This window comes from Excalfactoria chinensis, chromosome 18, assembly GCF_039878825.1.
Source record: "Excalfactoria chinensis isolate bCotChi1 chromosome 18, bCotChi1.hap2, whole genome shotgun sequence".
NCBI lineage: Eukaryota > Metazoa > Chordata > Aves > Galliformes > Phasianidae > Excalfactoria > Excalfactoria chinensis.
Genome location: NC_092842.1, coordinates 2,910,420 through 2,924,225, shown reverse-complemented (window position 1 = coordinate 2,924,225; position 13,806 = coordinate 2,910,420). Strand labels below are relative to the sequence as shown.

Sequence of the window (13,806 nt, the reverse complement as noted above, 5' to 3'; positions counted from 1 at the left end):
ACGGTAATTCAGAAACACAAACAGATGGGTAATTGACCTGCGCGCCTTCGCTGTGCTGGAGTTCAGCACTTCTGTTCGAGCCATAAACTCCACTCTGCCACTCTGCCATCCCTGGGCCATTTACAAGGGATGAGCCCATGGGCCTCCTCCCTGCCTTATGCATCCTGAGTGATGCTGACAGCCCCAGTGCAGGGAAACAGCTGTGAGTCCCCAAAAGCCCCAGGGCCATCTTCAGGGAGCCCAGAGATGGCGGCTGGGAGGAGGAGAGGCTGCAAAGGCGTATGTATGTGTTGTACACAGAGCACACAGGGAAACTGCCATCACGTCCTCGGGTACCCGAGCAGGCATCCGCCCACACGTGTGTGCCTGCACAGATGGATGGATGCACAAACACTCGCTGCAGAGAAAGAGAGCTGGGGATTGATCTCGCAGCTAATGTAAACCTTCTGAGCACCACTGAAATCCCTGGCACTAAATCCATTTGCACTTTTATAGGATTTGGCAAGTAGCCCTCCTAGCAGGGAGTGAGCTGGAGAGAGTCAGGTACCCAGCTCCTGTATTTATGCTGTGGGAGCTGGGCACTTAACTCTGCAAGGCTCTTTTAGAAATCCCTCCCCATGTTATTTTCCATTCTTCTGTTTTCCTTTTTCTGTTTTTTTTTTTTTTTTTTTTTCCTTTTCAGTGCATAGTCTTTGTTTCTGTGGTACCAAACCTATTTAGTCTCCCCCAGCACAACGTGATGCTCATCACTTCTGAACTATTGCTTGGCTGCAAAGCATAAAAACCAATACATGGGGTAAGGGAGGCTTTGCTATCAGCTGCTTCATACCACAGTAGGATCCAGGACTGGGAAGAAGAGGGCATCTGATCTCAGCTCATCTACTGCTTGCACCCAAGGCGTGTATTTTCTAACCATCTTCCTTACCCATGACAGCTCTGAGAGAAATCTCCCAACAGCTTTTAATTCCTCAGTATCGCTTCCTCAAGCTGTTAATGAAACAGGTTTTGAAAGCAGAGCAGATACCTGAAATGACCTTTTTTTCCTTCTTCTTTTTTTTTCCTTCTTTTCCCCCTACACTTGTGCTTCGTTCCCAGGTCTCCAGATCATCTTCCCCCAGTACCTCCAAGAGAAGTTTGTCCAGTCTGCCTTGAGCTACATCATGTGCAATGGGGAGGGCGAGTACATCTGCCGGAACAGCCAATGTGGCTGCCAATGCGCGGAGGAGTTCCCACAGTGCAACTGCCCCATCACCGACATCCAGATCATGGAGTACACTCTAGCCAACATGGGCAAGACTTGGACAGAAGCCTATAAAGATCTGGAGAATTCAGGTAATCAAGCAAAACACGTTTTCCAATCGATTTCTTTCAAACAAACTCTACTAGTTGAGAATCGTTTTCTTCCCCAGCATAGAGTTACGGTTTGGATAAAAAATAGATGATATCGAGCCCCAAAATATGATTTTGATGGTGAGACATTCTTGTTTTTTCTCTATGCACATACATATAAGACCACACACACAGCACATAGTGAGATGTGCAAGGAGATATTTTCCATGGAATATTTTTTTTTTTTAAATTAAAAATCTGATTTTTCAATCCAAACCAGCTCAGAATCTCTCTTTAATAGCCCTACAGAGAAACTTCCACAATATGAATGATGCAGAAATTGCTTTTCAGATTTGCATGAATGATTTATTCTGCTTTGGTGAAAGGCAATTCACGGGGAGAGCACAGGCCAGATGACACCTCATTTGAGACAGAGAGAAGGGAAAATGACTTCTCTCTCCTACAGCACCGATGTCTGTTGGTGTGAACATTTCTCTTCCTCATCTGCTTTCTCCCAGTGCTGTCAGCATCAGTGGAGTTTGTTCCATGTTGATGCTGAGGGGTTTGGAACTGGATGATCTTTAAGGTCCCTTCCAAGCCAAGCTGTTCTTTGATTCTATGATGCTGGCAAAACCCATAGTGAAGAGTGCTACATTTCTCATGCAACATGAGACGAAACAGCCTTGTGTTTGGGAGAGCAGTCAGAGCAGCAGCCAATGGCCCAAAGTTGATATATGAGCACCTGGATGACAGCTGCAGGGCACAGTCTATTGGGAGCCACAGGCTGGGGCAGTTCCAGAAGCAGCTGGAAGGCCTCAGTGGTTTTCAGGCTATTTCTGCAGATTAATGGATGGAGCGGGAACAACAGGGTAGAGCAGAGACTGAGCTCTGCTAGATCAGTGCTGTATAAAACCCATGTTACTTGTTGCTACCTCTGCTATGGGAATTTCCACACAAGCTGCTCAAGAGCCATACATTGGCCACCACTCATCAAGTCCCTTTCCAGGGGATCTAACCCAGACATGTTGACAGTTTGCCCTATGGAGGACAAAGAATTACAGTCCCCCAGTGGCTGTTTTACTATTGCACCAGGCACTTGTTGCAGTTGATCTAAGCAAAGACTGCAATAGATAATTATATTCAGTCTCCCTTGCCTTGAGATTTCCACACGGGAGGGTGTTTTTCATTTGCCATGTTAAAGTGACACATTGCAGTGCAGTTCTCTGCTGCACTGTGGCCATATTCCATCCAGTACTGGAGGCTTTTCAGGGCTAGATGGAGTGATTATCTTTATGTTTAAAGCTGCTGCATCTCGTTCATCATTTTGTTGCATCATGCGTGAACTCATCCTTTGAGATGAAAGTTGCTGTCACAAAAGACTATAGTATTAGTGTTTGGCTTCTTTGTTTTAATAAAAATTCCCAATAACTGGAGGATTTTCTTTATAATGAACAGCAGAAGAAAAATCTCTAATGACATCTGAAGGCTTTTTCAATAAAGAGGGGTGAAAGGCACACAAGCGCTCTGAAAGCAAATAGCATCCGTGCAGGAAGATGCTGATAGCCTAAAAGATCTATATTCTGTTTCTGATCTGTGTTGGATTCAGAATAAAACCCAAAGAAACAAAAATCCTGCAGGGGGGGGGGGAAATAAAGGGATGGTGTGATTTGGGAGAGCAGCTCCTCCAGAGGTGGGACCGTGGACCTGCACTGCCTGCAGTGATGAGTCATGCCCAGCAGTGGGGTGAGTCAGCAGAATGGGCCATAGGGCATTCTGGGAGACGTAGTCCCAGCCGTCAGCAATATTCTCTGCAGTGATAAATACAGCAGCAACAAAAGGAAAAACAACCTGATTAGTGAATTGGGATCCTCTGGGCTAAGAATGAACTATGCCCAGAAAAGTACAAGGCTTAAGCACAAGCTGGGCTGGGGGGGGGGGGGGTGGGGCCTCTGGAGATGGCTTAGAATATAACTAAATAATGAAGAAATGTTTTTTGGAAAGTCTTCCATTTTTCTTTATGTTTTCTCCCCCCTTTTTATAAAACAACACCGTTCAGCTGTTAGTTTGCCAGATTTCTTTGCTCATTTGTTTTTCCCCCAACGTTGCACTGCAGTATCAAAATGTGCACACCGCACTGAAATTTCTCCCTTCCCCGTCTCTATGAAAAATGTAGCACATTCATCATCGGAGGGGAAAAAAAAAAAAAAAAGAGCTTGGTCTTTTGCACAAACAGGCTTTTGAGGAAATTGATTTATAAGGGGAGGGAAGCAAATGCAAGGCTTTTACTGCTGAAAGGTACCAGGAGTAATCAGCATGGTCAACAGAAGCAATTATACATGATGATAGTTTCAGAGGACCACTGCATGGGAGAGAATCATTTTTGGGGAGGAGAAGGGCACCGAAAGCAGCATTACTGATGGTGTGAAAAGCTGAGGGATGATTAAAAAAGCATCTCCCAGTTATCCTTTGGGGAAGGAAAAAGACAAGCAGATATCCCGTGGATCATGATAGCGCAATGGTGATAATTATTTTTATTAGGTGCTCAGTTTCACTGTGTGACAAGTAAGACATGATCATCCATTTACCATCTATATAATGATCCCACCAACTAATGCATAGATATTCTTTGTTAAGCAGTTAAGAATGAATTGCAGATTGTTAAATAATAGGAAAACTGTTATGCAAATACATATAGTCTTATGAATTCACATATACGAGCTTTGTACAATAGGCTCTAAATTATCTGCTTTGATAATTCTATGTAATGCTATGGATTATTTCTTCTTTTTAGATGTCAGCCTTCTGAAAATGAGATGAAGATAAAATTTTTAAATACTGAGGAAAGGAAGGAAGATAGTATTGTTAACTTAGTGGAAAAGGGCTGTTTTTTTTCTCTGAACGCATTGTGGGTTGGGATGGGGGTTTGAGCCAACTTGTCACTAGAAGCAGTGACCATCACTAGCACTAAATCAGGTCACCTGTGGTTTTGTCAACCAGTCTAAAATAGGAGAGACTCTTTGTCATCTCTGGCCAGCCCGTTCCAGCACTGCGTTACCTCCAAGTGAAGTTTTCCAACAAGTTGCTTGAACTTCTCAAGCTGCAGATCGTGTCTGTTATTCCTTTTCATATCACCTGTCTCTAATGAGAAGACTTTCCTTCATGTTTGTAAACTGCCTTCTGAGAAGTGTCATTAGATTGCCCTTTGGTTTCTGCTTCACCAGATTAAAGAAGTGCAGATCCCTGCACCTGACCTGGCAGGACCTGTGCTGAGGCCCCTGACCACCTCTATTGCTCTCAGCTGTGCCCTCCCCACTTTCTCAACACCCACTTTTAATTGGGTGTCCCTAACACTGGACGTGCAGCCTCAGCAGTGCAAAGCAATAGGGAATATTTACTTCCCCTTATCTCCCGGATTTAGCCCCATACGCAGTTTGCCACAAGGGCAGAGGAAACGTGGTGTTAACCCACCTTCAGCACGGTGCTCACCACAAACCTGGGACTGTTCCAGCTGCTGCTGTCTGTTTCCAAGCTTGTGCTGATGCTGAGGCTGTTCTGCCCTGGCATCGAGCTTTCTGCTTTTCTTTATTGCACTTTACGAGGTTTTTGTTGGCCCACTCCTCAAGTTTCTCAAGGTCCCAGTGTGCCAAACAGTTTTCTGGTATCAAAAAAATGGGCTGTTTTCTACTGAGGATGTTGGAACCATCTGTCTCATCCACATGAGGATGTCCCAGCCTGGCAATCAGAGTCTAAGCAAACTACTTTACTTGGTTTGGGAAAAAAAAAAGGATCATAAACAGGAATGGTCATAAACACGAAAAGGATCAGATTCTCTGTTCTGTGATGAGAGAAAAAACAACACCCAGATCTAACATAAAGGGTTGTTGTTTTTAAATTATGATTATCAAGCAAAATCAAACAGAAATAAAGCGATCACAAAATAACATTTAAGAGCATCTTTTTGGATTGGCTGGATTCTTTTCCTTTGGCTAAAACTGATGCATTTTTGTTCTGACTTTTGTTTTCTTTTCATTGTTGCATAAAGTGACTCAATTAACTTCAAATGAAGAAGAAGAAGTGTCTTTAAAAAGCAAAAAAAAAAAGAAATGAGAGAGCAGGACATTTTAGTACAACTCAAACCATTCCATTGGGGATTTTCTTAAGCTCTTTTCCCCCCTTTTTTTTTTCCTAATGACGCAGCCAAAGTGATTTGACTTCCAGCAACAAATGGCATTTTAGGAGCATCTGAAAAACAAGTGAAATGAGCACTCTAGCTGAGGGTGATTACGGCTCCCTGCTTTTTGTTCACAGTCCCCAGACTATACCTCCCTGCTGCAGGGAATGTGTTGTTCTTTCTCCACCCTGTACACATTAACGGTATTATTTCATGGGTTTCATTTCCCGTACCATAGCAGCAATGGAAGCAGTGGGTTTCCTGGGGCAGAATAACAGTCCAGTGGGTTGACAGCCTTCAGCTCCCCATACATCATCGCTACTTCTCCATCCTGCACATGGAACTCCTTGTATCTTCATTATAGTCCTATAGTTCTATTCCTCCACTTATCTGTATGTTCCAGATGAGTTCAAATCCTTCATGAAAAGGCTACCTAGCAACCACTTCCTGACCATCGCGAGCATCCACCAGCACTGGGGGAACGATTGGGACCTGCAGAACCGCTACAAGCTGCTGCAGAGCTCCTTGGAAGCCCAGCGCCAGAAGATCCAGCGCACTGCCCGCAAACTCTTCGGCCTCAGTGTCCGGTGTCGGCACAACCCCAACCACCAGCTGCCTAGAGAAAGGTAACCTTCATCCCTCGTGGGGATGGGGTAGGGCTGGGCTTGGTGACCTAAACCCTGCAGCCAAAGTGATTGGACCGAGGGTGTGCTGGCATGGAGGTTTGGGGGAAAACTTTGCAACTGGCATTGAACAGAAACCCTGTGATGTTAGTACAGATGGAGAGGGCAGATTTTCCACTACAGCAACAATTGATATCCAATAGACACCTCCCGTTGGTTCTTCTCAGCACTGCCCTATGGCCAAATCTGTTTGCTTCTCAACACTTCTGCAGAGTTACATCTGTAGATTTTTATTAAATATTGCTTGCTGTTTATTTCTACATTTTCTGGAGTGAAGTGACACTGAAAATCTTGAGGGTAGAAAAGAGTCCAAGTGCCCTTTTCTTCCATGCATCTCTGGAAGCAGTCAGGCCAGGTTAACATTTGTAGTACTGGGTTTTAGCTCCTCTATTGCATATATATTCAAACTCAAGAGAAAATGAGCTGATTTTTGTGTTCCTATTATCATCCTGCCCACTGGCTGCTATACATGTTAGGTTTTCGTTTCACAGCGGTGCAGCCCAATTCAGGTCTCTTTAATATGCCAGAGTTTTCATGTCTCTGGACAAAGACTTGATGGTGTTACCAGGGATGAGGAGAAATATTTATTGTTTATGAAAAGAAGACTTTGGAGAATTTCCTGGTGTTGGCCCATTCCTACCAATTGGTTCCATTGCAACAAACCAGCCAAAGGGTGGAGGAGTCACAAGCAAGTCCAGGCTTTATTTTGAGTTGTGCCACAACAGCACAGAGCAGAGATCCACGCTGCTCCAAGCATTCAGCTAAATATGTCTTTAGCATTTCTCTTCTATTTTAAAAAGTCAGCCAGGCAGAAAGGGAGCCTCCAACTCGTATTATAGAATCTGGAGAAAGGAGGACAAAATGGATGATGGCAGCTGGGTTTTTTTTAACTGACTGATGTGCTTGATTTGTTTAAGTCAACACCACCAGGCATATTATCATTTCTTTTCTTATTTGTCATTCTGCATTTGCAGCTAGGCAGGGGAGGGGCTCGGTAGACAGCTCTGTGGTGGAAGAGGTATGCGTTTCATTGCTCTTTTCACACTGCTTGGAAATACTCTTATTTTTTAATTGTTCCCGTACAGAACAACAGACACTTATTGAGCATGCCAGTGGTATTGAAAGGATGGAGAGGTTCCATTAAGACCAAGCCTTTCTCCTTTTATATGCATTATATATTCAAAAGCAACATAAAAAAAGAAATAGGACTGCTGTCCATTGCCCTCAGAGAAAGGAGGGTGGTGTTTCCAACAGAAAGGAAGATTGGGGATTTTTGAAATTAATCTTTCCATAACCTTTTGTATCAGCTAAAAAAGGAATTATAAATATCCGTATTTGCTTATATTTTACTTAAAGCACCTCTTTGCTGCCAAGTTTGTTGGTTTAAAAAAGAAACTACTCCCCAGTTGTTAAAGCTTCAATATTGAATGGGCTCCTGTAGTTGTATTTTGAAATTCTGGATGTAAAATATAAATAACACTCAAAGGAGGGGGTTGATATGTGTTCTGGGCTCCAGCCATATTGTCATTAGTTAAAATACTCCACCCAGCTGCTGAGAGTGAACACAGCGATGTCTACCTCACTGCTCCATGCAGATAGCCCAAAGGTATCTGCACAGCAGCTAGTGCTGCTGGAACAGTGACAGGTGAGCTTGCAAAGGAGAGCTTCTTAAATTCCTACCTTTGTTTTTGCAATTGAGGAAATAAAGGGAAGGAAAAAGAAAGAGGAACCTGTTCTGCTGGATGGTGGTTGGGTTTTGTTGTTGTTCTTGTGCAATAGGTTTTAAATGGTAAAACAGGACCACCTGGCCCCTAGTTCCCAGCATTGTCAGGCTGCATGACTCCTGTGAGCAACTGCAGGAAACCAGTTCAACTTAATGCTTGCAGTTCTGCCTGGATGTCATTATTTTCATTTCAGTTTGGAGCGTCAGATATTAAAGTTGAACGTAAAATTGCTTCCAGTTACCTTTGTAGGCAGTTTTCTTTTTTATTAATTTCAAACGCTCTAGTGCTTTATATTTAAATTGGCAGAGGTAGCAAACATTAAGCAGAATAACTCTTGGCGCTGATATTAAGGGAGAGAAAGAGAAATTGATGACAGCTTAATGAAAGAGAAAATAATAAAAATAAAAGTCAGTGGCGACTCTGCTACTGACTCTCAGCTCTCAAACAGTGGCTCCTTTCAGCTTCCTTCTGTATCTTCGTTACATTCACATGAGCAGGAGCCATCAAGGGCAGTATTTCAAGAAGTTGCCTCCTGTCAGCCCAAGGGCTCTGTCTGGTTCTGTGTATATTTTTACCCTGACCAAGCTGGAGGATAAAATGGGGTAATTTTACCACTTTTTCTCACTCCATCACGCTTCCCATTGTCATGCTTGTAGCCAGTGCCCAGCTCTGCCCTGGATTCTGCATTTTCATTTAATTACATCACTTATTGCTACCATCAGCAGATGGTGGGTAGTTCTTTCCTTCGCTTGTGTCCTACTTGTGTCTTTGCTGAGCGCTAAGATGCACACACACAAAACACTTCCTGCTACAGATCTTCCATCTTTCCTCCACTAAGTTGATCTGAGGAACAGCAAAATTACTAGTTTGAATTGCACAATATCAGCCAAAACTCCTTTGTTGTTTTGCTCTGCCAACAGCTGGTATAAGATAAGGAAGGAAGGATAGCTCCTTTTTTCTCTCTCTTCTTTCCTTTTTTCTTCTTCCCTAGGGCAGAACACACCAGCTGGATAGGATGTGGTCATCTTATTCCAATTATTATAGCATCCTTTCTGCACAGCTCTCATCTCAAGAACTCGGTGGCATCATCAACACATGAAATCTGTATCATAAAGCTTCAAACTTGCAGGGCTCCAAGCAGAAGTCTCCTAGAAGCCAGGCAACGTCCTGGGCCCTTTTTCTAGGGACCAGGCTTTTCCATTGGCAGAAGAGCTCATGCTACCTCTGAGCATAGGAAGGCAACCCTGGCAGCCCTGTGCCACAGGAGGAGCGTGAAAATTGCCCCTTCCCAGACTCAAGGCTTCAGAATTTTTTGTGATAATTCACTTCATTTTTTCCCCAGTGTTTTCCCCAGTTTTCTTTGTGCTTCTTTTCTTTCCTGCCATCCCTCTGTCTTTCAGTTATTGCTCTTTCCAGCATCCCTAAGCCTTCTGCATTTCTCGCCTTTTACCTGCACATTTTCCCCTCTTTTTCCCTTTCTACTTCTGCTCCTCGATTATTTCTTTCCTTACAGCGCTTTCCTCTGTTTTACTCTCATCCCTCCTCTCACTCCCTCCCCCTAATCATCTTGCTGTTCTTTGCTGCTGTATCATTTAATGCCTTCTTTGATACAGCCTACAGCTTAATGATTATTCAGAGGTCAGGCGATGCAGGTGCCATGAATTTCACTAATCCAGCTCTGAGAGCCTCTGTCCATAATCACTCCTCCTGTTCTACAGGGACTGAATCCTAATTTGTCATTAGCCAGTCCTCTCACTGCAGTGCTACCAAGAACTTTTTGCCCAGAAGAGACAATGAAGTATTCATTAGCTGGGGGGAAGGCAAGGGGGAGGGAGCTGGATGAGGCTGAACGAGGCTTTCTGCTGGAGGCTGCAGAGAAAGGAGTTGCTGTGCTGAGATTTCCCAGAGAGGGGGGAGAAGGGGCAGCGAGGCAGCTCTGCAGGGCGGTCGTATGAAAAGCAAACGTGGGTTATGGTGTCATTCATTTGGAGGCAATGCAGGGCTGCGGGATGCAGAGATGAGGGTGCTCATGGAGCAATGATGGGAGTGGTGGGACCTGGGAATGGGTAAGCGTGGCTGGATGAGAGGCTGTAAGAGGAGATTAATTAGCAGCAGATTTTTTAAAGGAGAAGCCGTTCAAGCAGCTTGGTCTCTGTGCACCCTGACATGCATACTCTTTTCTGCTGGTTTTTGCACTCTGCACCGTGAGCAGAGGTTACTGTTGGCTTTGCCTCATCCCATTACAGAATCTGTTTTTAGGGACTGAGGGGGGAATTGCCTGTGATATGGAGATGGGCGGCTGCCTCCTGCCACTCTAGGAGTTCTGCTGCAATACCTGATAACACTTCAGCCTCTGGCACTGCTTTATCAGCTCTTCCCATAGTTGAACTTTCTCACCACTACACTGATGGGAGCAGTCAGGAGGCTGAGCCAGCCTCAGCTCTTAGAGCAGCTTGAAGAGAGAGCTCCCAGATGATCAGTGTTAACTTATGGCTATTTCTTAGAGGGCTTTTGTTCTCTGTGGGAGGAATAAACACCAGATGTAAGATTTAGCCTAGAAGTAACCTGGAATAGTTCCCAAATTTTGTAGCAGGGCATCAATGCCCTGAGAGCTCTGCTCCAGTTATATGCCTAACAGCACTATGACCATAGAAAGATGCCAACACCTAAGATTCTGTGAGGCTCTACGGTGCTAATCCTCTCTTCTTCGTACCTGCAGGACAATACAGGAATGGCTTACCCGGGTCCAGTCCTTACTCTACTGCAATGAGAATGGGTTTTGGGGCACTTTTTTGGAAAGCCAGCGGAGCTGTGTTTGCCACGGTGGCACCAGCTTGTGCCAGCGTCCCATCCCTTGCATCATTGGGGGCAACAACAGCTGTGCCATGTGCAGCCTTGCCAACATCTCTCTCTGTGGCTCATGCAACAAGGGCTATAAGCTTTATCGGGGTCGTTGCGAGCCTCAGAACGTAGACTCAGAGCGGAGTGAGCAATTCATCAGCTTTGAGACGGACTTGGACTTCCAGGACCTAGAGCTGAAATACCTGCTGCAGAAAATGGACTCTCGCCTGTACGTGCATACCACCTTCATCAGCAACGAGATCCGCCTGGACACCTTCTTTGACCCCAGGTGGCGCAAACGCATGTCCCTCACCTTGAAGAGCAACAAGAACAGGATGGACTTCATCCACATGGTGATTGGGATCTCCATGCGCATCTGCCAGATGCGCAACAGCAGCCTGGACCCCATGTTCTTTGTCTACGTCAACCCATTCAGCGGGAGTCACTCCGAGGGCTGGAATATGCCCTTTGGGGAGTATGGCTACCCACGCTGGGAGAAAATCCGCCTCCAAAACAGCCAGTGCTACAACTGGACCCTGCTACTGGGCAACCGGTGGAAAACCTTTTTCGAGACCGTTCACATCTACCTACGCAGCCGGACGCGGCTGCCCTCCCTGCTGCGAAACGAGACGGGCCAAGGGCCTGTGGACCTTTCTGACCCCAGCAAGCGCCAGTTCTACATCAAGATCTCGGACGTGCAGGTGTATGGCTACAGCCTGCGCTTCAATGCTGACCTTCTGCGCAGCGCCGTGCAGCAGGTCAACCAGTCGTACACGCAAGGTGGGCAGTTCTATTCTTCCTCCTCCGTCATGCTCTTGCTGCTGGATATTCGGGACCGAATCAATAGACTGGCACCTCCTGTGGCCCCGGGGAAGCCCCAGCTGGATCTGTTCTCTTGTATGCTCAAGCACCGCCTGAAGCTCACCAACAGTGAGATCATCCGTGTGAACCACGCTCTAGACCTGTACAACACTGAGATCCTCAAACAGTCGGACCAGATGACAGCCAAACTCTGCTAACCCGGACTTTTCAGTGGGACACATTGGTGACTGATCCTTTTGCTGTAAAAAAAAATAAAATAAAAGAGGAAAAAAAAAAAAAAAAGAAAAAAAAGAGGAAAAAAAAAGAAAAAACAAGTAAAAAGAAAGAGAAAGGGGGGGGGAAAGTAAAGAAGGGGGAAAAACAAAATTTGTAAAATGTAATTAATATACAAAAGAGGAAAAAAAAAAGAGGAAATTCTTCATTTGTTGAAAACTAAACCCGTTCTAGCAGCTGTATAAAACTGTCAGGCATGTTTGTTATTTCTATAATCCGTCATAAAAGAGTAACACCTTACTCTCTCTTGACCTTGGAGGTGTTGCTTGCTAGTCCTCAGGGGCAGCAGGGTAAATAAATAAAGGGAGAAGCTGAGAGAGGGGCAAATTTCTGTAATGAACTGTAAAGATTTCTGCTATGCAGGTGCCAAGACAAAGAGACAAAAACAAACAAACAAACACAAAAAGCAAACAAGAGTTATATGTAAATGTAAAAGAACTGCCATTATTCCTAGTGGGAGTAAATGGTTAAAGATAAAAGATATTTCTCCTGTTGAGATTTATGCCAGCTTTATGTTGAGTTATTCACCCAGTCCGTGCTGAGCTTTGCTGAAGGGCAGAATGTGACGGCAGACCTTTGAGAGTAAATCAGGTACCTCAATGGGGAGAAGACACAGCAGGTGGAAGGGTGGGTGCAGATCTGAGGTGGCTTCACTTTGGCATTTTCACCTTGGAAGACCAGAGGCAGTGTCAGCTCTTGCTGAAGAGAAGGATGTAAGTTTGGTTTTTAACCTATGTTCTGGTATGTGTAATAATGCTGGGAAACCGTCATCACTGCAAAAACCCAAAGAATAGGGTAAGAAAACATATTTCGAAGGAAACCTGGAGATGCCGAGGGGTAAAAGAGTGATTTTAGTTCTCTGGGGAAGGAAAAATTCTTTATATTTTCTTATGATTCTGTAGCTATGAAGAATATCCTTCTTTCACAGATTCTTTGTCCATAAAACAAACAAACAAAGCCAAATAGAAAACAGATGAGAAAGATTTTATTACGTTATCTCCAGAACTCACAAAAATCTGCTCTAAGTTTACAAAGATAAAGACAGATTTAAAAGGGTTGAGTTATCAGACAGACCAAAAACCTGAAATAACCAAAAGCTGTGTAAGGTTTTGCAGTGTGTGTGTGTGTGTGTGTGTGTGTGTATGTTTGGATATATATATTTTAAATATAGAGTGTATGAAGTATAGGTATGAGTGTAGGATCAGCTGAGCTGGTGATAGAGCCTGAACACAATGGGAAGAGAATAGTGGGTTATTTCTCTCGATTTCACTATTTTTAGTTAAAATTCTTTGTCAAAACTGCTTTTTCCTTTCAGAAGGAATAAATAAAACTCTCATCCTTCAGACTTGTAGAGCTGGAGGAGCGTCCCATGGAAAAGCAGGGCTGAGCAGGAGGCCTTGACCCAACACCCAAGATTCAGATCTGGCTCAAGACTTAACGTGGTGGTTCAGCCACCTTCCAAATTGTGCAGGTTTTGATCTTATTTGTTACGTTATCTTGGAATAACATTAGTTCTTCTGGAAAGAGCTAAATGCATTGTGGTGTTACTCATATGACTTCGGGGACTTAGGCAATTAAGTCTGGCTTCAGGTTTTGTTCAATTTGAGAGGTTTTGGTTGATGCAAATCAAAGCTGAGAAGGAGTTAGATACCTTGAGGAAAATAAACATTCACTGAACTCTCCTGCGGAACTAATGATTGAGGGCACACAAGAAACTATCTGTCTAGTTAGTAAGAAAGCAAAAAATAGAATCCTAGTCATAAAAGAACACATCAGTCCTTGTGCGTCCACCAAAAGGAGTGGATATGAATGAGCCTGAAGAAGATCGGAGTGAATTCAACAGAGATGTTTCTAGGGACATTCATCCATTTCAGCTGGTAGTAACTTGTGTCTTTGTGTTTTTCCCAACACACACTGAGACCTCTTTCTGTCTTTACTGACCAGTCCCTGCAAGAGATTGCAA

The 13,806-nt window shown here is 44.3% G+C and overlaps 1 protein-coding gene across 3 annotated transcripts in view; it reads left to right on the top strand.

Moving 5' to 3' along the window:
- BRINP1 (BMP/retinoic acid inducible neural specific 1) overlaps positions 1-13,654 on the top strand; it is a 76,670-nt gene extending 63,016 nt beyond the window's left edge. Inside the window, exons 6-8 of one of the 3 annotated variants that reach the window (XM_072352635.1) lie at positions 1,096-1,332; positions 5,904-6,126; positions 10,627-13,654. In XM_072352635.1, coding sequence (XP_072208736.1) covers positions 1,096-1,332; positions 5,904-6,126; positions 10,627-11,767 — 1,601 coding nt within the window. In that variant the 3' untranslated portion in view covers positions 11,768-13,654. The remainder of the gene's footprint in view (positions 1-1,095; positions 1,333-5,903; positions 6,127-10,626) is intronic. The other 2 variants (XM_072352637.1, XM_072352636.1) reach the window with 2 other exon arrangements.
- Positions 13,655-13,806: the final 152 nt, after the last annotated feature.